Raw genomic sequence first — 26425 nt, forward strand, 5'->3', positions numbered from 1 at the left:
GTGGAAGTCCGGCTTTTTTCTGCCTCGATGCTCCGATGCAGGCTGTGGAACCGCGGGCCGCTCCGAGGAAAGGTTTGGAGGGTCGGCGCAGGGAACAGTCGATGTTGATGACTGGATCACACGCTCGCCGAAAGCACCGCTACCCTACCATAGATGCGAATATGGCGGCTACCGTGGTACCTGATCGTCAGTGAATGGGACTTTATTGACGTATTTATGACGCAATTCAGTTAAGGATTTCCCCCGTCCAAACCAAAGCAGCAGGTCTCGAGATAGAGAGGAGGGAGAGTGGACGTGGTGGCGCGGGGACCTGATGCTGTGTGTGACATGCACACATCCGGTTGATGGACTATTTGCTAGCGACCGAAATAGTTAGTCACCGTGACTGTGGCAGGCAGCGAGTTATTTTATTTATTTATTTTTGCTTTTTTCTTGCTGTTGACGCATGATGAAATTAAAGCGCAAACGATTTGTAAGTTAGCGATCTTAACAGTGCGAGCTGTACGTTTTAAAACCACTGTTTCATAAGCCTTCCATCCCTGGTTTAAGTGCATATAAGAGGCTTAACGCTCTCCGCTTTCTCTGCAGCTTTCTCCCACCCACAAATGCTCCGTGTTTGTGTAGTGAACGACTACATGCGTGGATTTGTCTATTTGATTTGGCACACGCATTTCTTCAGTCTAAACAATACAGCTTAATTATTTAAATATATATTCGTGTACATATTTGGCCATTAATACTTCCTTGTACAAGTCAAGATACAGTAGGTCAAAACTTACGTGCCAATCTGTTAATAAATACCAGTATTCGCAATAAGACTAACTGTATTTTAACAATCAAACCTGAGGAAGCACTTTGCGACAGTGGTAAGGAAAATCTCAATTTTAACAGGAAGAAATATCTGGCAGAACCAGGCTCAACCCAACTCTGAGCAGCCTGCAACTATTACAGCAGTGTAACTAAGGAAGGGTTTGAGGTCACCTGATTCAACCATCACTATAAGCTTAATCAAAAAAATAAAGTTTTAAGCCTAATTTTGAAATTAGAGAGGATGTCTGTGTCCCGATTCCAAACTGGGAGTTACGTCCACAGAAAATGGGTCTGAAAGCTGAAGCTCCCATTCTACTTTTAAATAGCCTAGAAACCAGTAGTAAGCCAAAAGCCTGAGAGCAAAGTGCTCTACTGGGGTGAGATAAGATGAAGATAGATGGGGCCTGATTATTCAAGCCTGTATGCTTGGAGTCCCCGTCAGTACTTTCACTGCAGCATTCTGGATGCACTGAAGTTGATTAACTGAACTCATACTGATGGCGCTCCAGTAGCAGTGTGTGTGTATGCAGCTGCGATCATTGCAGTTACAAGTTTGTTAATGTTTTTAAGAAGTTGTATTTTTACAGCTTAAATTCCTACATAATTTCCTACTCATACTCAGTAATACATGAGAAAAACAAAACACGAGACAAAGTTAAGTTAGAGGTCATTTATTGTTCTCTCAAGGCGAATGATATGCAGTAAAAAAGCCCAACAGTCATAAGTGAAGCGTCAATCCACAGGCACTGGGCGTGGAGTGTGACTTTTCCAAGAGTGTTTTTGTAATTGTTAGACACTACAGTCTCTATAGTTTGAAATAAGCCTCTTTTTGGAGTGAGGAAACATCTCTATAATTGTGTCTGTGTCACTCTGGTTCTGCTTCTGCTTCCTGCATTTGCTCCTCTGATGCAGAGGGCTCGGCAACATCAGTATCATCTTTGATCATGGTGACCAGCGGGACTTCGTTTGCCTGGGCCAGCTGAGGGTCTCTGAAGCTCGCGCAGGCTGCCTGGGGGTTACTGTGGTTGGAGGATTCATCTGCTGACTCAGCAGGAGACTGGGCTCCTCTGTCCACGGTCATGTCCCATTCCTGGTCTGAAGGCTGAGGTAGACTGGCCATGAGTTCCTAAACATGCACGGCACAACTCAGCTTAGACACTGATAATAAGCTTTTCTCATTTAACATATAAACAAGACTGTGAACATACCTGCTGCCTCTCCAGGTCATTGTTCCTCACAGCACTGAGCAGGCTTTTTGTGAAGCTTGCAAGATCCTGGTACTTTTGTTTTTGGTTCTCTAGCTCATTCTCCAAGAACTGGACTTCCTCATGCTGAAACAGAAGGATCCAAACAAGGCAAAGAATCCATTCAGAATTTAAAATAATGCTAATTCAGGTTACAGCACATTTAGCATCGTGCATTTTATCTTTGCCGCTTTTACAGCACCGTGAGCAATGCTTTGTGAATGTGTCACAGTCTGTGTGGGTGTTTTCACCTTGAATTCCAGCAGGTTCTGCATTTGCTCAAGGTCCGAAGCCACTAATTCATCCTCATCGGCTTCCTCGTCCTCATCGATCACTTCGATCTTCTGTTAAAAAACACAGACATCAAATCACTTTAAACTCTGGAAACGAGCAAAGAAAAATTATTTCCAACAGTTTCGGTGATAATTATACCCTTATACACATTACATGAGGCCTCTCCTCAATTAAGTAAACAATACATCACCATCATCCTCGTCAATAAATAATCCAGAGAATGAGAATGAAAAGGCTTTTACAATTATTTAAAACTAATTCATTTAAAACCTAATAACCCAACAGTCATCTTAATCAGTGCTCTAGAACTATTATTTAGAAAAATGAGCTGAGGCAGAGAAAAATAAATACAATTATTGGCTACATGGTGACCCTTTAATCACAACAAGCTAAGATAAAAAAAATGTGCCTGCGATTGGTCAAGAAATGTATTCGTAAGCATTGTATTTGTCACTAGGTTGCTTTTGATTTTATACACTGCTACATTTCTCCTGGGTACTAATTAAAATCCTCTAAAGCTTAATGTATGAACATAATATTAGCTCTACTATAATGTTGAAAAGTCCCCTTTGAAAAAAGGCTGACTAAGCACATTGCACATTGTGATGTAAGTTTGCGAGTCACCGGGTGGCAACCTTGAAGACTCAGAAAAATGTAGCCACTGCTATGTGCAGTTCCTTTAATGGAGACCTGAGGCTGTTTCTAAAAGTGAGTTGACATCCACACACTTGCATGTTAAAATCTCCAACGTTTTTAAAGCTTGTACTGAAAGACATTATAAGGAGTTAGCGGTTTAGTCTTTCTGGTAAACAGACTGCACTCCAAGCATCCCCTTTAATACTGCAGTGAATTATAGTTGCTGTCAACCAAACTAGCTTCAGTTTTAGCAGACAACTCTCAGCCTAATTGCTAAACTCATATCATTACATGTTAATATGAATTCTACAAATCACAAAAGCTAATGAGGCTCTAATATAAAGAAGAACTCATAAAGTACCACATTATTGGCCATTGGAGCAGCATTGGACAGATCGTTTCCATCCTCTCCATCCCTGTGTTGTGAATCGATGGTGCCATCTAGGTTTGACATAGATACTGCGTAAATGCCGAGATGCACGGTTTGTACACAGGATGTGTTAATGTGCGGACGGCATCAGCGGCCTCACCCTCAGACAGGCACACAGAGCCGCCATCGTTCATGTCATCTCCGATTTCAGGGGTTCTGAGGCGCTCCTCGTTAGGGCTGAGGGACACTGGCGATTGGTTTCCTGGCGATGAGGTTGTGAATACAGCAGGCCCACCTTTGGGTGGAGGGATTTCAATACCCATCAGACGGTACTTCCTCCGTCTGTTACTGATCCATGTCTGTAAATCATGTGAGAACAAATGGGAGACCGGGATAAGTATCAGCAGGTGTCCGGTATATTTCCATACCCGGATTTTCTATGAGTGCGCTTATTAAACAAATGGACTGCCTCTTTGATCTGGAACAAGATTCTCTAACACTGATTCATCCAATCACCAAAGTCAGAAGGCAAGGTCAGATGGTGAACTGCACCAGTTGCAGCAAGGAAATTATTTTGCAGTGATCTGAAGATAGTCCTAATTTACTGTAACTCTGAAGGCAAAAGTTTTATTCCTTGCAATAAATATCCTTGTAAGTGAGATGGCACAGGGTCATGTGTGTGTGTCAGGACTTAGAGACTATATTTAGTCTACCAGCATTCCTGCTGTGGCCCTGATATATAACAGCATGACTTTTACACAACATTGTGCAAGTAAGTTAGAAAACCTGACCCAGAAAAGTTGTTCTTTTCTCCTTTCTAACAGCCCTCAAGAGCTCAGACAAGTTAAATAGTCCTGTTTCCACTAAATGTCATAAATAAGTGAACAACTGAAGACCCAAAGCTTTACCATTTGTTTTGTAGCGTATGCAATGCCATGTCTCTTTTTTGATTCTTCCAAACCTAGAATACATTAAGCTATTTCTTTCTTGTTGAGTTGGCTACCTTGACTATTTCAGTGTCTACATTGAGTTGGTTTGCTGCAGCGCTGATCTTCTCCCTGCACACTGAGCCCAGGCTGGTCATGCCTCGGTCCCAGTAGCGCTTTAGCTGGATAAGATCCCCATCACTGAACTGGGTCCGATCCTGCAGCTGAAAACACAAAACCTGTCTGACTACATGTCTCGCATCTATAATTGTATTACTTATTTCCAGCATGCTACATGCGTGCATAAATGTGGTGCTTTAGAGCGCTTACTGTTCTCTTTCTGGAGTTGCTAATAACCCAGGGGGCAGCAGATACACCAACTGCAGTCTGCACACAAAGACACGTAGGTTAAATCTGTCAACTCACTTAAAGGGACGAATGTACCAGCAATAAAACCGCTCCTACTTGTGAGCTGGATTCCCCTGTAAGTGAGGTCTGTGCTGTGAGGGAGTAGCTGCCCTGAAGCAATGCGGGTCTGGAGCTCGTCATCGGAGGTGTGTGGTTTCCTCGCACGACAGACACTTCGGCCCCGATTGGGCTGGCTGACGTCTGCTCCCTGTGGATGTGTGTTTGAGCGGCCATATTTGCCAACTCTTCTTCCCTTTGCCACTCATCTTCTTCATCTCCAGTTTCCATGGCAATGGAGAAGTTATGACTGGTGTCCAGAGGTGCTGACCTGTGGGTTTCCTGGCTTTTACGAGCTGATTTTGGTCCGGGTCTGAGGCGGTCCCTGTCGCCCTTTTCTGACAAGGTGAAAACCTGCTGAATACGAGGTGTCTGATCAGAGGACGGGCCGGCGTTGTGAACTGGCAAGGAGACCCGAGTTTTCTGTGGAGCAGGCGGCTGAGGTTGTGGGTTGGAGTGAGGTCTGGGCTGAAGCTGAGTCTGGGATTGTGAGGAAGAGGACCAAGGGCGAATTTGCGCTGTACCGTATTGTCTAGTCCAGCTGTGAGGTACTACCCCTGCTCCTGCGCTTACCCCCCCCTCCCCAAGGGATAAAGCACCTTTTCTGACTGCAGTGTAGACTAAAGGCCCTGAGGCAGAAGTGAGGGATGGGAGATTCTGAGAAAGTGACACTAACTTGGAGTGGACGGGTGAGGAGGAGGAGGAACTGTTCCTGATCTGCAGCACCTGGTTCATCAGAGATGAGGATGTGTGCGCAGAGAGGTCAGAGTCTGACTGAGGCGGTGGGGCCGTGGCTCTCGGTCGAGACTGAGGGCCAGGGTTCAGAGAGTAGATCCCTGTTAGTATTACATCATTGTTGTTGTTGCTTCCACTGCTTAGGGGTGAGGAAGATGAGGGCGGGGAAGGTGTCGACGACACAGAAGGGAAGGACGAGGATGGAGGGAGAAGGTGCACGCGGTTCTGGATGCTCCGCGCTGCAGTCATGTCAGCAGGAAGCAGCGCTCCTACTGCTAGGCTGTGATTGGACAAAGCACCTCCGGCCAATGTGTGATTGGAGAGCATTCCCCCAGCTAGTCCATGACTAGATAAGGAATGAGACACCCCTCCATTCTGGGGAACCTTGGAGGCGAGCTTACGCCTTTTGTTGCCAACCCATGTCTGCAGGGAGAGAGCAATCAGCTCAGTAACATCACTTAAAAAAGCATTCTGCAAAACATTAGGGGAACTAATTCTGCTAAGTGAGGGCAATAACTCATGACTCTACACTAGATGAAGAGCTCGCATAGTATAGATCTGACTCACTGCCTTGATTACCTGCTGCGGCATTACATGAACATTCCTTAATAAAAACGAAACAGAGCATAAATCATAGCAAAGGGTTCCCTACTGCTCGTTCACACGCACAAGCACATTTTATGGGCCTACCCGGACAACACTGAAGTCCAATTTGGCCTCCTGAGCACACTGCAGTATTAGCTGGAAGCAAGACTTGCTCTGATTGGTCATCCCATTCTCATAGTAACGTTCCAGGATCCTCTGCTGCTCAGCCGTAAATACTGACCGCAGGTTCATCTTAGGGGAAAAGGAAAGATAATTACTACTACTAAGTCCCAGCTCGCGGAAATTTTAATTATTTAATTATGGAATTTTCTTTCTTTGGCTAAAACCAACAGAAACTCTTGATGTACTCACCGTCTGCAGGCCACGCCTTTGTGGCCACGCATCCATTCTACTGCTGGAGGGGAACGGGGCAGCCATGCAGATCAAAGCGAAACCTCCGTATTTCTACATTTGCACTATTTTGTTTGTGCCCATTTTGTCTCAGTGTACCCGACGTGCCGCTGGGTAGTGTGGCTGAGGAGAAAGCAAAGCAGACAACACCTTCTTGCAAAGTGTAAACAAAGAGTATAAATAGTAAAAGAAAAGGAAAAAAAACATTACTCCATTTAGCAGTGTGGATTGACAAAAAAAAAAACCCAGAAATGAAATCACTTTTATCACACACACACACCTATATACGTAACAAAAAAGTCTTGAGCCACCACTCGTTTCTTTATATTTTGCTAGGAAAACAGGAAATAAGTGCAGTGATTAACTGAAACATGCACATATGGTTCACCTTATATAACTATATAAATACAGTATATAAGGCAAAAACAGAGGTACAGCTTTAAAGCCAATACTTGGTGCAACCACCTTCATTATTCAGCACAGCCTGGACTCCCTGAGCCAAACTTTCTTGTCATTTCTTCAAGTAGTCTTCAGGAATAGTTTTCCAGGCTTCCTGAAGGGCATTCAAACCTATTCTTTGCTTGTTGGCTGCTTTTTGTTCTGTTCTGTCAAGACCATCCCACAGTGCTCTAATAATGTTGAGGTCTGGGCTCTGGGGAGGACAATCCATGACTGATAGTGTTTTTCTATCCAGGTATGCTTTTATCGCATTGGCAGTTTGTTTTGGGATCATTGCCATACTGAAAAATGAAGCTGTTGACAGTCAGACAGCTTCCATGCATGACAACACCACCAACTGAAATGCAGCACCAAACCATGACAGAGCCTCCATTGTCTTTTACAGATGGCTGTAAATCCTCGCTGTCATACCTCTCTCTCATAACTGAACCAGAAATTTCAAATTTGGATTTGTCACTCCATCAGACCTGTTGCCACTGATTTTCAGTCCAGTTCTTGCTCTCTCTCTTTCTCCTTGTTTTCCTTCCTTACCTACGACTGAGACCATTTCTAATGAGGCTTCACTGAACAACAGATGATTCAGCTGAAGGTCAGATGCATTTCACAGGTCCTGTGTTAGGCTTTTTCATCCTTTTTTTTTCCAACCTCTACTTGTCCAATTTCCTCACATTTGTTTTTGTTTTTTGGATACACTGCACACCACACCAAGATATGCCAAGTTGTCAATTAACCTCTCGTTAGCAATCACCTGTCAAACTCTGTTATGTTTGGGATTTTTTTGTGAATTAAATTAAAGAAATGACAACAAATTATGTGATTCTGCAACAGATTGCTAGTAACAAATAACATTTTAACAATTTAAAAACAGTTCTTTGCTAAATTGTTATGTGTAGATATGAAACCGGTTCATCCATTGAGTTAAGAGCCTTTTTTATGCTTGAATGAGTCATAGTCAAGTGGTTTAAACAAACAAACAAACAAACAAAAACAGCATCTCTCTGAAAATGCTCAGGTGCACCAATTGGATTGGAAAAGAGTGAAAAAAATAAACAATTTCAAAAGAAAAACATTGAAAATCTTGCAGAACTATTTCTTGGATAACTGCAAAATTAAAAGACAGTCTGGCTCCTTGAAAGCAGAATGCAAAGGAAAGAGGGCACAGGGCATAAAAGTTATAATAGTCCAGTACTATAATAGCATAACAGTACTCAGTCATTTGAGCAGCTGAGTAGTTTTAGTGCAGTTAAAATACTCAAAATACTAATCAAAACAAGTACTTGTTTTATCAAATGAAAACCACTAAGAGTACTTTAATAAATCCAAAAGTCATAATTACATACTTATAAATGATAACGTTATGCCTGACTTTTGGCAAAAACAAAACAAATGGTCCTGTTGAAACTCCTGGTAATTGTTAGAGCCATTCAGCCTTCAATTTAATTGTACACACCGTCATGAGTAATGAAGTGGCACACAGGTAACCTTGTCCATTTGTTACAAACTGATTTATTAACATGGCTGAGTTAAATGTGAGACTTTTAAATGTGTGCAAGTTTCGTAGCAGTGCTGTCCTGCGTTAGGACGGGGTCGTGAGGAAGAAAACAGCGGTAGCCAAATTAGCGTAAAAAAAACCCACGCGGACTTTCACAGAGCTGGAAAAACAAAGGCGAACAAGTTTTAAAGCAGAGCTGGGAAATGTTTTGTTTGAAACAAAAGTCACATACGGGAATGTTGTGCGACCAATAAGCAGGCGGCAGGTTTATTTTGAAAGGCTGACTGCGCATGGCTACAGTCAATATGGAAACATTAAGGAGAGAATTAGCAAACAAATTGTGGGCACGTCAGGAAACGGCGGATTCCGGCGCGGATTTACCGCACGGGAGGCTCGTGCCATAACTTTACGGTCGAAAACCCGCACAGTAAACTGACCGGGTAAGAACCGCTTTGTCACAATGGCAACACAGACAGCCTACGTTAGCTTGCAGGCCCGAGCGGCCATGTCTGAGCCAGCCAACGGTAGCTAGCATTAGCATAGCTCTCCCAATGGATAGCTGCAGCTAAACTTTTCCTTCAAATCTGTGATTTCCCGACCGCGGCAGGATCATTCTCACTGACCCTGGCTTCGAGCGGATGCCAGGCTACAAAGCGTTCTGGGGTACCCTGAAGCAAAAAGGAAAAATCACGTCCCTACATACCATTTTTGATGTTAAAATCAGACGAACGCTCAAATTCAGCAGATTTCTTCACCAGTCCCCTTTGCTAGACAATGAAATCAGAACGTCCGATCATCAATTCTAATCATGATTGTGACGTATTTGCAGACAGGAGCCAATGGGAGCTCGAGATCATCGCTGTCACGTTCGGAACAGGCTGAAAACTGAGCACCGTAGTCCCGCCCACCATTGACTTTGTTCACAGGACTGCTGGAAGGAGGAGGTCACAGACATGGAAGCAGTGGAAAGTTTGGGTGGGGAATGCCTCGTTTTCTCTTCACCTGGATATCTCTTACTTAAACTGCCCTCTACAGCACTGCACAAGGAGGAACTGTTTCACTACAGGCTGCAAAAAAATAACACAACAACCCCCCCCACGCACACTTTGTTTGATTGCAGATGTGTTTAGAGTTCTGGCTAAGGTCTTCATTAGTTATTATACGTTTCGCTGAATATTAGAATTTGCTTTTGGAGATGTAAAATCTACACTTATAAAACTTTAAGATGGTGTAAATATGCACATATGTTTTCATTATATGAATTTGTTATGATAATGAAGATACAAAACATATATATGTGAACTGAATTACTGTTTATAGTAATAAAGTTTAAGCACCTCATCTAACATAAGTTTGGATGCACTCTCAGCAAGGTCCACAACGTAGCTGATTTTCAGTACCTGTTACAGCCAAGGAGTTTATAGGTAACACTAACAATCAACACGGAGACTCGGTGCTATAAACAAAATAGGTGCTGATTTCTATTCAATTACCATTTTTGGACATAAACGAATCACAGCAGCAGTCTCCCTCAAGGTGCTTTTATTGTAAGATACCTCTATAATAGAGATTTTTCTGTATGAGAAACTGATATTTGATGTTTGTTTTACTTTGAATCTATGACAATGAAACAAAGACTTGCCTGTCAATTGCAAATATTATAAAACAATAATTGAATCTCGTTTTAATTTAGATGACTTCTAGAGTCATTATTAATATAAACTGCCACTAAGAAGGGTCACGTAAGCACTTTGTACTGTTGCTAATTTTTTTTAATTCTGCCGAATTAGTTAATTTATTCTCTCAATAAAGATGTCTCTCATTCCTAAACGATGACCTGAAACGGTATCTATCGTGAGTGGAAGTTGGTGGTGTGGATGTATGTGGAAGCGGGCGCTGCTGTAATCCATGACGTCACCTGGTTCCCAGGTACGCAGCAGGGGGCGCTGTTCCTCCCAGCTAGGGTCCACACAGCGAGCAGCAACGCCTGACAAAGTTGATGCTGATTTCCTCACAGACTGAACTTTAAAAAAAGGAGGAGGAGAAGAAGAAAAATCTTACACCTGCTTGCCATGTGATGCGGCACGAGCTGCTGACGCGCAGACGTATTATTGCAAAGCAGCGCTGACGAATTCTTTCTTTGCTGGGAAGAAAAAAAAACATAATTAATGATCATTTCTGAAAATTTCCACAAGTGCCCTACTTATACCGTCTCTTGTATTCAGTAGAACCTACTGCATTTCATATATTATTTATCAGGGTGTTGCTGCTACATAGTCTGCTGTTTATTTACTGTTTGCATTACCCCAACCCCCAGACACCCCTCCCACATTGTGTATATGTACATGTGTATGTAAGGCAAGGAGGGAGGGAGACCGAGAGAGATCCTCCCTATATGGTGTGCGTTGCACCATTCCCTGGTCTGTATTATGAGTGGTGGCCCTAGTGATGCTGCAGCGAGGCGGGCTGGAGGGGGAAAAAAGAGGAGAGGAGAAGGAAGGGAGGGGAGGGGTCGCTCCATCCCCTGTGCGCCCACCGAATCCACTTCTCACAGAGCGCGGGGCTGCTGGCTGGCGGGAAGGCACGAGAAAGAGAGCGAGAGAGTGAGAGAGCGAGGGAACGAGAGGAGGGAGGGAGAGGGAGAAGCGAAGAGAGAAGAGGAGAAAAGCGTGTGTGTGCGTGTCCGTGTGTGCGCGTGTGGATTGCACCACCGCATCCAGTTCACCGTTTTCTGCAGGCGGCCATGCTCCGATGGAGAGAATAAACCCGACCACGTCTGGTTTCCCCTCAGATTTAGCCACTCCGCTCCGTGTTTCCAGATGTGACTGACAAGTCGTTTTATGTCGCCCGCATTGAGCTGTGCGCTGTTCATCTCGGATAGACTGTGACACCATGGCTTTGGTTATGGAACCTATAAGTAAATGGACACCAAAGCAGGTGCTGGACTGGATGAAAGGTAATGTTGGATACCCCACCACCATCACCCCCATCCCCCTTTTCTCTTTCTTTTTTTCTCCCTGTTGCACCATGCTCTAACGTTTTCATGCTGCTTGTGGTTAGACCGACGATAACGATAATGATGATGAGGATGGTGATGATGATGGTGGTGGTGATGAGTAGCAGAGGGCCATGCTCTGTGCATGTGTGTTCTCCTTGTCCAAACCTGTACCCTGCGCCAGACCACTCGGAGACTGATTAAAGTCACTAAAGTGGACCGAAATGCGTTCGAGCATGGATTCCCCCCCCCCCCCCCCCCCATTAAGAAGCGGGGACTTCAGGCTTCTGTCATCTGGCTTGCTTGAGAGCGCATCTCCTGCAAGCCCAGCCATATATGGCAGCGGCGGCGGCATCTCTCTCATCAATGAATGCTGAAGATATGTCATCTCCGCTCACTGGCACATGCCCTTATCAAACCCATGTCACCTCTCGCCGTGCATGTGTGCGCGTGCCAACCGTGCGTGTGTGATTAATGTTAGTTAGCTGCATGCACCCCCCCCCCCCCCCCCCCGCCCCTTCAGTGGCTCACGCCAGCCCGTTTCAGCACCGTGGACAGCGCAATGCCGCCTGCCATATAAGGCAAACGCAGCGATCACACTCGCTTTTTTTTTGTTTTTTTTTTTGCTTTTTTCCCCCTGCTGCTCGCTTTGCTGGCACGAGTTAAGTCCCTTCAAAGCGACAGTATGAATGAGTAATCCCTAATCGTGCGTGTAATACGTGTGTGTGTGTGTGTGTGTGTGTGTGTGTGTGGGTGTGTGTGGGTGGCGGTGGTAGGTGGTGTTCTCACACACATGGTCATCTACAGAAGCTGTGAGAGAAACTGTGGTAGGCCTATTGACAGACAATAGAAATGGAAAGGGAGGGTGTCCGCAACCCCTTACTTAAGAGGATGACTTAATCGCTCCTTGTTTGATGACTCAGACTGTTACAGGAGTGTAACAGATACTTTGCGAGTGTGTGTTTGAATTATATATGCAGTGGCCAGGTTCGGTATTTAATGTAGAGATGTGCTCGATCCCCAAGTCCCTGTGTGGCTTTTTGGGACCACTACTTTCCTCGTGTGACGGCCAAGCGGTGATCTCTTGGGTTGGAGAGTCAAGGTATAGCCAACACACCATCTGAGTACGCGGAAAGGGATTATTTTGGGATGCGTTACATTAAAGTGCTTACGAGGTTGTTCCAGGTTTTTATGCTCCCCTCTACCTCTACCTCTCTGTTTCTCCTCGGCCTCAGCCAGTGGAGCTCCAGCTTCATGCTCTGATCCGTGGAGTGCTCATTCGGCACTGCATATTAAGAGAGGCTGAGCGGATTTCTTTTAATGTTTTTTTGTTTGTTTGTTTGTTTGTTTTATGTGAGATTACATGGGGGCAGGCCAAATCGTGAATAGATATCGCAACTTGGAGAACAGAAACAGAACACAAAATAAAAAGAAACATTTGCTCACAAGATGTCGAGAAGCAAGTGATCAGAGCTTTTACCCCCTTTTACAGAGCCAGTGCCAACAAAAAAGTGATGTCCACCTTATTTGCAGTTTCTCCAGTGTAAACAAACCCTCTCTCCACATGTAGCCCAGGTTCCATTTGATCAGCAAGAAAAAAACCCTGAAAAACAGAGCATAACTGTTGAGCTGGTGGGTCTGATTTCCACTGTCATGTTGTGATCGTCATTAAGCCATCGCGTCCCACTGCAGTTTAAAAACTCTCAGTGTGGAAAAGGAAAAAACGAGGAAAGAAACTCCGTGCCACGATTCAAATCCACCTGCTCGATAATGAGTACAAATGATCATGCTTCACGATTTTTCACGTTTTGTTACATGCAAATCCTAGACGTCTTAAAGCACTGTTTATAAAAAAACCCAAAACTTTATGTTCAGTGAAGGACAAGCAAAGAAATATGTCCACATTTGCATCCAACCCTTTGAAGGAGAACTGTTTCATCTTGGTCACATAAAACAAGCCACATCCCGGCCTCTTTCACATGAAGCTCGGAGGTTCGTTTTCATAGATGTTTGCCAGCATCTCACAGTGTCATCCTTGTTCTTGTGAAGCTCCTTCCCCCTTGTTTTTTTCCCCTGCAGGGAAGGCATCTTATTTTCGCGTGAACAAAGTCAAATGTGAAAAGCTAGTGCTAATCTGTCCGTTTATGTAGGTTCCAATTTGGCCTCTTTGCTGGGGAGCGCCCCGTCTCTCTCACGCCGATCTAAGTACTCTTGTACCATTTTAGCAGAGCAGTGACTCTGAGACCTTCTCTTAAGAAGAAGTACTTCAGCACCCCCCCCCCCCCACCCTTTGCTTTTGCAAACACTTAGCAAACACGTGGGTGCCGACAACAAACATTAAGATAAACTGATATTTTCCCCGCATGAAGAAGCCAAAATTATCTCCCTTTTTCATGGTGTAAATGCTGTGCCTGTAAAATGTGTTTACTGTCATTTGATGAAAGAGAGAAATAACAAACACATTCAAACATGTTATGAACCAGTGCAAGAATCGTGCAAAAGTCTGAAAACTATTGAAAGAAAAGTCAGTAAAAAAAAAAGAAAAAAAAGAATAATATCCATGACTTCGAATATTTTGTCAGCTGTGTGAGTGTGCAAAAAGCAGCCAGAAGCTGTAGCTCTTGGAACAAAATGAGCCATTTAAGTGATCCGTGAGCGTGGGTGATGATTTGGGCATCAATCAGCGGATACCCGTCTACATTTTTGGGAATCCATCCCTTACCAGCACAACAACAACCACACAAGCTCTGCTCTTCTGTGTGGGACGGCGTCTTCTTCTTTTCCTTTTCCTCCACAGCCCTTTCCTTTTATATGAACGGAAATACGATATTCTGCAGCCCCAGCCAGAAAACCTGACACAGCTATAGCAGACCATACTGTATCTCCCGCTGCTGTAGAAGGACTACTCCAGCGGCAGAACACTGGCGAGCCTCACAGAAAGATGACTCATCAGCATTTGTTTTGATTTTAAACACCCACACCGGAGGACTTTCCTCTATGTATGTGCGCGTGTGAGCGCATGATGCATCTCCAAGGGTGTGTGCAGACGCAGTGGATGCGTTAAGCGTGGCGCGCTCCAATCTGGGCTTGTTTCTGAGTCCTCTTTCAGCCACACGGTATCGGCAGCTTGCTGATGCATACATTGACAGGAAAATGAATGAATAAGGCAGCTCACTTTTCCTGCAGTAATCCCTCTTACCTCTCCGCGTGCGCTAATGTATTGGAACGATCTCGATGTAAATGGTGGGGTGTCACATTTGATTCAGCGCGAGGCTGCTTTGGGTGACTATAGACTGTAGTCTGTGTTCAGATGGAGGGAAGATTCCAGCTCACTAATGTGTAGTAGTGTGATCTTATTAAAGAGCTCCTCTCAATGTTATGTGGTAGATTAAGTCTCCTGGAGTGTTAAGGACCATGTTTAGCATCATTCCATACTGTGCCTTCTGATTGCGTCTCCCGCTGGTAATGGTAAGGAAGTCTGTGTTGCAGAACACTTCCCCCCGGCTCTGACTGTGTGCTTGTCGTAGTTTCAGCTGCATTAAAGATTGAAGAGTGTGCCTTATTATGGGGCGGGGGGACGACGACACACACACACGCGAAAACTCCTCGTGTCCTCTATTATTCACAAAAGAAATGCTGAGGTGCAAGCGTCACGTATGGGCACCGATGCTGCGAAGCATAGGATAGGATAGATAGATATGCGCGCACGCTGACACGGGCATGGATACAAAAACTCTGGAGCAGCAGCTTTAAAGTGGGGCATCCGTAGTCATGGAAACCAGATCTGATCATGTTGAGAGTCACGGCACATGTCATAAGATGGGGAAGCAGCAACACGCACACGCAGATGCCCAGCGCACATCCAGACTCGTGTAGACCCATGCCGCATATTCACATGTTTCCCCTCCGCCTGCTTCATTGCCTCGAGTTAGGGACAGATAGAGAGAAGAGACCGCGGGGACATGAATTCAGAGATCGGGAGGCCCAAAGCGAAATGAAAGAAAGGCTGAGGAGCCTAAGATGGGGGAGGAAATGAGGGTGCGTGAAAAGGGAATGCTGGGCATGATGGCGAAAGGGAGAGGCGGTTTCAGAGCGGGGTGTAGAATAGGGGATGCAGTGGGCATCATATCAAAGCACCCGGTCTATCCGGCTGCTCGGACAGAGGGGCCTGTGTGTGTGTGTGTGTGTGTGTGTGTGTGTGTGTGTGTGTGTGTGTGTGTGTGTGTTCACATGTCCGTTACTGGATTGTTTTTGCACCTGTTGTTCCGGGGCTGCCGTTTTACGGCCAAACATGTTAGGATCAAATGAAGTTTTTCAACCCAGGGCCAAAGACTTCAGATGAGGTCTTATAATATACTATATAATATAATGTGCACTATAAAATCCTTTATGGTGCACACTAACAGCTTGCTGTGAAACTACATTCCGTTTTCTTCATTCTTTGCGCAAAAACCATTTGACTGCTGTTAATGCCTGTGAGGTAAAAAAAAAAAATCTTAACCGCAGTTACAGTTTTTACAGTATAAAGTTGTAGGTTTCTTTGGCAATCACAGACTCATTGGAATATAAATGCTTGAATCCAATAATTTAGAAAGCCAGCCAGGATGCTGTTGTAATGTAACAGGCTAGAGCAGAGATGTCAAACTCATTTCACATCATGTGCCATATGCAGCCCACTTTGATGTGAAGTTGGCTACACCAATGAAAGTACATAAACTTGTACAGTTACAGAAAATGCTCTGGTAGTTTATTGCTCAGACTGTCCCGTAATGGTAAATTTTGAAAATAAAGTTTTCATTAACTGAGAGAAAATATCCTTGTACTTTGGTGTAGTAAGACTGGGAATAGAGGTGGAGGTCTTTATCTGTAGGAAAAGCCGTAAAACCTGTTAAAATACAGTTAAAAGTTCGATCTCTAATTCACATCTTCTAAAGCTGTCTGGTGGACTGGATTGGAGTCTATGATCATAAAGTTAGAAAGTATCCGGGCACTAAAACAAATGTCAAACAGCGACTCTTATTTTAGCTCTGTTTTGTTCTCCACCAGCTTCTTGGTAGCAGCTAAATGGCTCGTTCCCCTGCTCTCGCTGCTAACTGTGTGGCCGTGTAGAGTTAGATTTTTAACATACACCTTTTTAATCAGCTCAAAATTATTACCTGCTGTGATTGCCTCCCCCAAGCACCCCGATGTCCTTTGCAGACAGTAAATTAATCCAGATTTTATGTAAAGTTGCAGCTCAAATGTAAATGGGTTAGAACAGAGACAGTTGGGGCTCGTGAGGTAAAACTAAAACTCATGTTAACATATTATCAGTCTTTCTATTCCAGCCTTACTGTAGTCACTTCACATTCTCTCAGGTAGGTCAGATCCTCAGAGTAAAGCGCTGCCCGTGAACTCCTCGCAGTTTTCTGGTTGACCCTGTTCTGTGAGATTGCCTCTTGGCACCTCCCTGCAAGCTGGATCTCAGAGAAGATGCCGTGGTGCACTTGAAGTGTACAGGGGAGCTAAAATGCCACAGTCATAAGAATATTCTGGCATGATGTGATGAATATTTCACAGTAGGAATATTTTTAGTGAGAGCTGTGTCTTTTCCTTGCGCTCGCCGATGCACTTACTCCGGCTCGGATCTCACAGTTGGAGGGTAAGGCAACAGGACAGGAGTCTTTGGTGCTTGTCACCACTCTTAGCCCAGGCCACAAACTGACCCAAACATTGTCTCAAAGAAGGACGAAGGTTTGACTGATTTCAGCTGACATTAACAGCCAGGCAGTGGAGCCTGTTTTCCGCAAGTTGTTGGTTTTTTTCCAATTTGAGGCAAACTCAACTCTAAGAACAAGAACTCTTCAACAAGCTTTCAGCCATAGTGGAAGGCATGTACAGGCTACTGTGTTAGTATTTGTGTGCTTAATGTGTGTGCGCGATCCTTAGCTTAGTATCAGTGCAAGGTCTTGAGGGGAAGCAACTGCTGATCGCTCACTTCTGCTCGGAGGCCTATCTCTCCCTTTGGTTGCCTGGCAACCCTTGTGTTTCTGAACGGGAGGGGTTTATTTTGCCCAGGAAAGAGGAAAAGATTGGAGGGAACCGCATGAAATGTGGATGAAGCTGTCAACATGAGATGCTTGCTCAAGGCTTAGCACTCTGGGATTCAGGGATGGTCAGGATCAAGGGATCCCTTAGTGCAGGGGTGGGCAATTCCAGGCCCCGAGGGCCGGTGTCCTGCAGGTTTTAGATCTCACCTTTGGTCAACACACCTGAATCACATGATTAGTGTGTTACCAGGCCTCTGGAGAACTTCAGGACATGTTGAGGAGCTAATTTAGCCATTTAAATCAGCTGTGTTGGTTCAAAAACACATCTAAAACCTGCAGGGACACCGGCCCTCGAGGCCTGGAGTTGCCCACCGCTGCCTTAGTGTTTCCTATAGGGATCTATTTAACGCACAAACAACACAGGGCCTTTGACTTGAGGTTATAAAAACATAACTGCGCTTGCTACATTCATATTTTAAAAACAATAGACAAATGTGTCAATCAGTTAATCTCACAGTAATTTTAATAATAAAAATTAAAAAAAATTAAAAGATCTACTATTCAGAACCTACAGTCATATTACTAAAATCTATATCTCTCCCTGTCGGACTGCATATTCTCTTCCAGCTGAATGTTTTGAGTACTGCACGTCTAAAAGAGAGAAAAGAGAAAATGGCCTTGCAGGCAACACAGCATAAAAAAAAAACAAGTACAGAGAAAAATATTTACACAAGCTGACAAGCAGACACCTTTTGAAGCAGTGTCTGCTGATAATGGTAATATACTCAAACATAACAGAAAATTAGCATTTTGAGTGACCGCTGGAACCTGTCTTAATTAGCCCTGAGATCTTGGGTTTGGTCTTCTCTTTGCTATTGATGTCTGTGCCGTGTCATCATGCCAAGAATTAAAAAGTCTTTGGAGAAAAAGCTGTGGATGCTTATGAGTCTGGGAAAGGATTTTAAAAAAATCTCAGAAGTATTTGAAATAATTACACTTTAAAGAAAGTTGTTTGAAGCAACTGCGAATTTGGGAGCGGCCAAGGAGCGACCCTTTTAATGCAAATTTCACCACAGGATGTGCAGCTTGCTCTCCTGACTCCTGTGTCAATGTGAAGGTTAGCAGTTGGGTCAGGAACCAAACCCATGTTTTGCATATTGTTGTGAACAAACAGGCAAAGAGCAGGCATCTGTATGTGCTTTGTAAAGGCAAATCAAAGATGGTTGGCCTCTTTAACAGTAGATGTGTTTGGCAGGATTTTTTAGGATAACAGTTTTAAAAACATGGACAAATCCACCAAAGAATGGCTCAAAAACAAAAAATGGACGCTATTAAATGATAAAGAGGACAATAGAATCCTGCTGAAATGTTGTCGGGGGATTTAATCCAGGCAACATATCCAAGAAAACCCTGCTGGAACTGACAGCAATCAGCAATTTGTGCTGAAAAGTGGATAAAGATTTTAGCAAGACCATGACAGAGAGCAGTGGATTAAATAAAAGACGCCATAGAGGTGCTGATTTTCTGCTCTGAAGAATGCCACACCTCAGGGTTTTAATGGTTACAAAGAGTCCAGTACTAGTAATATACATGAATAGCATACATGCAAAACTACTGTAATACTACCAATATTTCCTGTCCTGTCTCCTCTTGTAGTTCAGTAATAATTCATTTTTAAAAAAAAAACCCTTCTAAGTCTGATCATCCAGAAGTGAGAAGCGCTGCTCAGACTCTAGTTCACAACCTTTCACGGGAGAATTTATGCTGTTGTGAATACTCGGGATGTCATTTTATGTCAGGCTGCAGGCAGTAGCCTTGATTTGAAAAGAAAAAAAATACTATCGATCAAAACTGTCTGAGAAGTCACACTGTTGACAGTTGACACATTTCTGTTACCAGATGTCATCTGAGGTGCAGAAATCAGAGACGTTACGAGCGATGCTGAGACTCAGCAACTACAGTTCCTGAACTGTGTCGGGCAAATAAACAACAGTTACTGGAAAGACACTGAGTGGCCTGAGCCCACTGGAGAATAATTACAAATAAGCTATGATAAAACATCTTATTCCTTTGAATATTTCCCAGAGGGTACGAGAACAAGCTTATGACTATGAAAGACATTTCACATTCAAAATTGCTTTTTGTGTATTTCGGTTGGGCTTGTTTGTCCTGCACAGGAGAGTGAGGTCAGTTTTCATATTTTCTGAACACTGCAAACTGTCTGAGGATGCAGTGACTGCATCTCACACACTCGCTGTGGCGCAGTTGTGTCATCTGAGTATACAACATTTTAATATCATTAACGATCTGGTGAGGTTATGGTGCTGAGAAAGCTCGTCTCTTATAGCGCTTGTTCGTGGCAGCGTTTGTGCGCCATGTGCTATTTCCAGCTGGCACATGAACTCGGCAGATGAACCCGGATCAGCTGTTTGTCCTCTAGGGGGGGAAAGCATTCTGGCTCATCTGATTGGCTAGCAGCTGTGTGTCACTCTGTGGATGTATGCGTGTGTTTTAATGCATATGCGAGTGCGAGCGTCTGTAAGTATATATATATTTGAAAAAAAATCCCCTTACAATGTGTGTGCATAATCTCTTTGCATCTAAATGTGTGTTGCAGAGGTGGGAAATACTATAGCTATGGTATAGTAGGTGGTTTTCCCCAGGAGGCACTCTTAGTCAGCCTGGACCTCTGATTCTTCATTCATCACATCTCCATATAATTTACAGTACTGTGATTATAATCCTTATGCACTTCAAGCACAATGAGTTGGCTTTAATATTTTTTATTTATCAATTAGTCCAGAATAAAAAAACAAATATAATCAAAAATTGATTTACGCAATTATTCCATTAGGTTGAGAGTTTTTTGGGATACTTGGCAGGGAGAGTGTCCAAGCGTCTTGTGTGGATTTAGGCAGTCTCGGTGTCTTCTCCTTCTTCGTGTAATCCCGGACAGAGATAATCTTAAGTGCCTAAAACTCTTTCTTCCACCCTCAAACGATCTTAAACGTGCAATGAAGATATTACACTGTCACCAGAAATCTCATTCGCGTCGTGATGGAATAAGCTATAAAGGGGCCCGATTGCATCACGTGGTCCCTATTAAAATGTGTTTCCCTTGCGCCGGAAGGAGAAATGGGGAAGGACAAGGGCACGGAGGGAGTGACAGAAAAAGAGAGGTATTAGTTGGAGAGGAAGGCTCACCTTTCTTGTGGACATAAAGACTTCCATCTGTGAGATAGCCAGCACAGTTTTTTCTTCCCTCGCCTCTCACAGTGAGGGTCAGGAGTAAAATATTCAGGCACCCTATTTATTAGCTGCAGGCTGTCTTTCTGCTTTATCTCCATGTTCTCTACTTCTAAAGCTGGCGGCCGGCTAAAGGAGACTGCAGAGCGAGTCCACTTGTGCGTGTCTCTGCCAGCTCTGGTGATGATTTATGAGACTGTACCAGACTGTCTTACCACAGCAATGAACAGGGTTTATTCAAAGAAAAACAAGCTAATTTGAATATAATACTAGAATATAGCACTGCACTTGGCCTTACTCAAGCATTTGTCAACAAGAGCAGTCTTGTAAAACAAATGGAGTTTCTTGTAATTTTTTAAAGTGGCCTTTAGTAATAGTTCTCCAGCTGTTCTGAAGCTCTTTTCAAGGTTTTTCTTTAGGCATTGGCTGCTTTTTCACTCATTTAAACTCCAGTTCTTATATCTGACCATTTTCAGAGGGATGTTTTTTCAGTTTGTTTGTTAAGCCACATAACAGTGACCAATGAATCATTCGAGGATAAAAAGAAACAACTCAAAGGGCAAACCAGCACTGCATCTAAACACAGCAGACAACTTAGCAAAGTGTTAAACTGTAATGCAAAGACATACAATTTCTTTAGCTGAATCTTTAAAAACTGCCAAACGCAGGAAATAGTAATTTTGCACCAACACTGTGATTCCCAAAGAACTAAAACTTGTCATGTTTGGCATATTTTTGTGCAGTGTGAAAAAAAATTTCAGGAAAGTGGAGAAGTCGAAAAAGCAGCAGGCCAAAAAGAAATGTGCATCAGTTGAACAGTATCTGAAATTCGTGCACGTTTTTAAGAAACAAGAAAAAATCCAGTGAAGACCTGACGGAGGACCAAAAGATGCATCTGGCCCTTCAGTTGTTCCATTTACTGTTGTACTGATCAGAAATGGTCTCTGTGGAGGAGGAGGGAGAAACAGGCTGAGGCATGCCAGATTACACAAGAACACCACTGAAAATAAGTGGGAACAGGTCTGATATATCGATGAATCCAAATGTAACATTTTTGGTTCAAATCATCATGTATGTATGGTCAAGGTAGAGGCATGACAGTGAGTGTTTGCAGCCATCTATAAAAAACAGGATGGAGGCTCTGTCATGGTTTGGGATGCATTTCAGTCAGTGGTGTTGGAGATCTTGTCAGAATTGATGAAATTATGAGCGCAGAAATTAATGAATGAATGAATCTCACTGGCAACAGCTTCACTTTTCAGCACGGCAATGACCCCAAACACACTAACGATGCAGTAAAAGCATTACTGGAAAGAAAAACACACCAATCCATGACACTATCAATCATGGACTCACCAGCCCAGAGCTCTGACCTCAACATTATTGAAGCAGTGTGGGATCATCTTTATAGAAAACACAACACAACACAGCCAACAGCCAAAGAAAAGCTTTGAACGTTCTTCAAGAAGCCTGGAGAACTATTCCTGAAGACGACTTAAAGAAATGACAAGAAAGTTTGCCTGGGAGAGTTCAGGCTGTGATGAAGAGTAAAGGTTGTCAAATCAAATATTGACTCATACAAACTGTTTTTTTTTCTTTGTTTTTTACCTTATATCCTGTATTTTAATTATTTCAATTTCCTATATTCCTAGCAAAATGGAGAAAAATAGTTCAAAACAGTTTACACACCATCTAATATGTCTAACCTGGCCATGTCTTATATCTTAAAGGTGTATCAAATGTTTTGCATTTAATGTTATAATTTCTTAAGATTTTTTCTAAAAAGCCATAAATATTTTTTTATTTAGAATAGAATAATCCTTTAAATGTCCCACTAGAGGAAATTTGGTTGTAACAGCAGCAAAAGAAAAGCACATATACAACCAGAACAGGACACCGAAAACAAACACACACAATTTTTACAGAAAAAAATATTTACATGATGGACAATAGTTACAAAAACAGAGTACTGTACAGTTATTAAGATTAAAGTACAGATAAAAGTGGCAAAACCAGGTTGTAGTGTGCAGACAGAGCAGGCTACTGGAAGACGTTTAAATAGAATATTTAGAAAAAAGTACACATTATGCATTGTACCTGTGCATTAAAAAGTAAACGGGTAACTTCCAATAAGTTCGTATATATAAAATGAGAAAAATAACAAGTTATAACAATAGTAGTTGTTCGGTTGAATTTGAAAGCATGAATTGTTTAAAACAGGAATACACAACTGGTAGAAGCACCAGTACCTCAATTTTGTATTGTGTGCAACATAATAATTATAATATAGTACTTGAATAACGGTATTGATGTGTACTAATATTGCCTATATGAAAACAAATCCTCATATGCACCTAATTCATGTGCAGACTAAGTTATCACACAAGCCTTCCACGTTGCAACACTGTATCATTACCTGTGAAACACATGCTTACATGTGGGCCATTAGGGCTTTTCCACGGGGAACTTATTCTATTAAACAGTTTCCACTTGTGTTGCTACCGGTGTCACTGATGTGTTGCTTTTGAAATTGCTCTGCTGTGCTATATGTAACAACACTTTGTCTGCATGTCACTCAGAGCAACAGCAGGCTTTTTCCCCCCGTTCTGGTATCTCCCATGGCACACGAAGACCAAGAGATATCTCGCTCGAGTGTGTGTACTCTATATACGCATGTGTGGTGACTTTGTTGAGGTGCTACCGCACTGTCTGCTCTTAAGCTTTGCATCCCTCGGGCATCAGTGTTTTCCTCACAGCTCTGCTAGGCTTTAACAACGGGCATCTACAGAGGTGTCAAGACCCTGAAGAGCAACACTAGCTGTAATTGCATTGTGTTTGAAGTCCATGCTCATAGGGGGAGTGAGTGTACCTTATGTGTTTAACTGTGGTTCTGTGCATGTGTGTGCGCGTGGATTTGCTTACTCTTGTGCAACTTTTTTGCTCTGTGTTTGCTCGTTTTGGAGCGGGCTCGTTCATTAGGTCTGTGGGGAGATGCGCCTTTTTTGCTGACTATATTTGAATCAAAGCCAGAGGCTCTTACCGATCAATTGTATCCACCACGCCTATGTGCAGCTGATTGGCTCTGTGCAAAGCAGGCAGCCGCAGCGTAACAGCAGCAAGTCATACGTCGATTTATTGTTCGCATCTTCCTCGTTTTCTTTCGAATGGCTCTTTAATTATGCAAAATATGTGTGAAATAGATTCTTTTCGCTCTAAAATCTCTTTTATTGCCTCTTGAATGTTAAAAGCAGTGGTGAGAAAAGACTTTTTTTTCCTCATCAAGCTTATCATCCCGTACAGAAAAGGTGTACCAACAGATGTGTTTTCTAGCTGTCAGTAAGTTGCTCATAGATCAGTCAGAGCTCCTGGCTTGAGGCTGCTGTTTATCTTTACTTTCTATTTGGCAGGAACAATTTGCATGTTTTTATGCCTGACTACAGTGTTGCATCAAAGTAAGCCAGGATTCGGTCTCGGGAAAGGAGCTCATTCTTGTGTCAGTCAGTCATGTCTGGGACAATATTTCCTAATCGTGTTTTCCGTCTTTGTCTCGGAGCAGAAAGCCTTCTAAATCACTGATTGAAGCCAATATAAATATTTTTCTATATACAGCTGCGCAAAGTGATAGACGACAGATACATCAACACATCCTAATCTGTGTCTGTCTCCACTCTCCTTAGGTCTGGATGACTGTCTCCAGCAGTACATCAAGAGTTTCGAGCGGGAGCAGATGGGAGGAGAGCAGCTGCTTCACATCACCCATCAGGAGCTGGAGGAGCTGGGTGTCACCAGGATAGGACACCAGGAGCTCATCCTGGAAGCCGTGGACCTCCTCTGCGCCCTGGTCAGCCTATGATTTTAAATGCACAGTACTGGATGGAGTGATGGTCAACAAGCTCCTAGATATGCTTGTTGTCTTCTTTTATAGCTATCAGTTAGTTATAGTTATTGCTGAGATAAAATAAGCTTAAAAATACACTCATTAGTCATTTTTTCAGGCACACGCGTTCAACTGCTCTTTAAGGAAAACATCTACATATAAAGATGAAAGCATGGCTCCGTCCTGCCTTGTATCAAAGGTTCAGGCTGGCGGTGGTGTAATGGTGTGGGGAATATCCAAGGAGCTGGGAAAGAAAGCCACTGGACTTCTCTAAGTTTCTTGCTTAAACTGTAAAAAGTCCAGGCGCTTTCTTTCCAAGCTCCTTAGACTACCATTACTGGGATGACGGAGAACCTACACAGACCGTGTGGGGAATATTTCCTTAGCACCAACTGAGCCATCTCATGTGCATCCCTTTGTGACCACAGCGTCCACAGTGTGACCACAGTGATGGCTGCTTTGTCATGTCACAAAGCTCAGATCATCTCAAGCTGGTTTCTTGAACATGTCAGTGAGTTCACGGCACTCAATTGGCCTCTAAAGTCAACAGATCTCAATCTGGTAGAGCATCTTTGGGATGTGGTGGAATGGGAGTTTGACTTTATGGATGTGAAGCCAACTAATCTGAACCAACTGTGTGATGCTGTCATGTTAATATTGACCAAAATCTCTGAGGAATGTCTCCAGCACCTTGTTGAATTTGTGCCTCGGAGTTAAGGCAGTTCTGCAGGCAGAAGTGGTTTCAGTCTGGTGTACCTAATAAGGTGTCTGGTGAGTGTATGTATGTGTATATATCATATATGACAGATGAACATTTCACCAAAGAACAATCATTGTCTAGTGCATAAAACATATGGAAAATCTGTTAAAATCAACTCATTTAAAGGTATCGGGTTCATTGATTAGCCACCATGTCAACAACCCTCCTGTAACGACATGTAGATGGATTTGACAAAGTCAGGGAGCACTATGAACTACTGCACCTGTTTGGATACCACAATGTATTATAGTTTCTTCTGGTTTTGTTTAGATATATAAAATAATACATTATCTAGATATATGAGATATCAAGTAAACTGCTGTTTTTTGTTAGGATAAAGTTATTGTATCCTGTTAAAGGTTTTAAACCATAGCTGGTTCTGGTGTTGAAGCTGATTTTTAAAAAGTACATTATGTGTAAATAGGTTTTACAAGAAGATATTTGCTCCTTTTTCCCAGTTACTTTAAGATGTGACTATGAGTTTTCTTCTTTTATAACTCACAGAAATACTAACAGGTTCAAAGGTATATATGTTGTTTTTTGTTTATTTTCCTCCACCAGTTATTGATATTGGCTTAAGAAATGACTGAAAAAAAAAAAAAGAAAATCATTCAGGCCTCGCTTTGTGTGTACTTCCTCGGTCATTGCTGACTGTATGTGCAGCGGCCCTGCCCGGGATTAGAGAATTAGGGAGAATTAGGTGCTACTCTCCCAGAGAGAGAAAGCGAGGGTGAGAGGGAATGGGAGAGAGAGAGAGAATGTAGAAAGAGTATGCAGGATGCACCTTATCTCCCATGCACACATGGGTGGATTAGTTGGGGCTGTTTGAATGTGTGTGTCAGTGTGTGTGTGTGTGTGTGCATACATGATCGTGTGTGTGTGTGTGCTAATCAGCACCTCTTCTCATTCAAATGCTCCAGTATGGGAATGAGAGTCCAGCAGTAGCGATCACCATATGTCCGGAAATTGCTCACGGACATAAATTCTGAGTATCAGACAAAATGAGCCACTGAAGCTACCGCTGTGAGTACTTTTACTTTTTATTTGTTTGGCGTCATTCCGATCAGTTGCACTGATAATTAGTGAGACAG

At 43.1% G+C, this 26425-nt stretch overlaps 2 protein-coding genes across 8 annotated transcripts in view; one reads left to right on the top strand and one right to left on the bottom strand.

The window, feature by feature from the left end:
• Positions 1 to 20: 20 nt before the first annotated feature.
• On the bottom strand, positions 21 to 10226 carry hdx (highly divergent homeobox). Of its 2 annotated transcripts, XM_042218459.1 has the most exons (11): positions 9131 to 10226; positions 6438 to 6599; positions 6171 to 6317; positions 4746 to 5903; positions 4611 to 4667; positions 4358 to 4504; positions 3515 to 3722; positions 3346 to 3425; positions 2306 to 2398; positions 2019 to 2141; positions 21 to 1936 (listed from the first exon to the last, which is right to left on the bottom strand). In XM_042218459.1, exons 2-11 carry the CDS (start codon positions 6501 to 6503, stop codon positions 1676 to 1678), a joined length of 2340 nt encoding a protein of 779 aa, XP_042074393.1. In that variant the 5' UTR covers positions 6504 to 6599; positions 9131 to 10226; the 3' UTR covers positions 21 to 1675. The 2 variants fall into 2 exon arrangements, with proteins under 2 accessions (XP_042074393.1, XP_042074394.1); XM_042218460.1 differs by having other exon boundaries at positions 3515 to 3713; positions 6438 to 10224.
• A 443-nt stretch (positions 10227 to 10669) lies between these two features.
• si:ch211-26b3.4 (connector enhancer of kinase suppressor of ras 2) overlaps positions 10670 to 26425 on the top strand; it is a 64063-nt gene continuing 48307 nt past the window's right edge. For 4 of the 6 annotated variants that reach the window (XR_006054093.1, XR_006054092.1, XM_042218455.1 and 1 more), the window contains exons 1-2: positions 10673 to 11383; positions 24375 to 24538. Coding sequence is in view for 4 of the 6 variants with exons in the window: in XM_042218455.1 (XP_042074389.1) it covers positions 11320 to 11383; positions 24375 to 24538 (228 nt within the window). In the remaining 2 variants the exon portion in view is untranslated. Of the gene's footprint in view, positions 11384 to 24374; positions 24539 to 26425 lie in introns of all 6 variants that reach the window. The other 2 variants (XM_042218458.1, XM_042218456.1) reach the window with 2 other exon arrangements.

The sequence above is a fragment of the Haplochromis burtoni genome, unplaced genomic scaffold, assembly GCF_018398535.1.
Source record: "Haplochromis burtoni strain Fernald_Lab_line unplaced genomic scaffold, NCSU_Asbu1 Contig_19, whole genome shotgun sequence".
NCBI lineage: Eukaryota > Metazoa > Chordata > Actinopteri > Cichliformes > Cichlidae > Haplochromis > Haplochromis burtoni.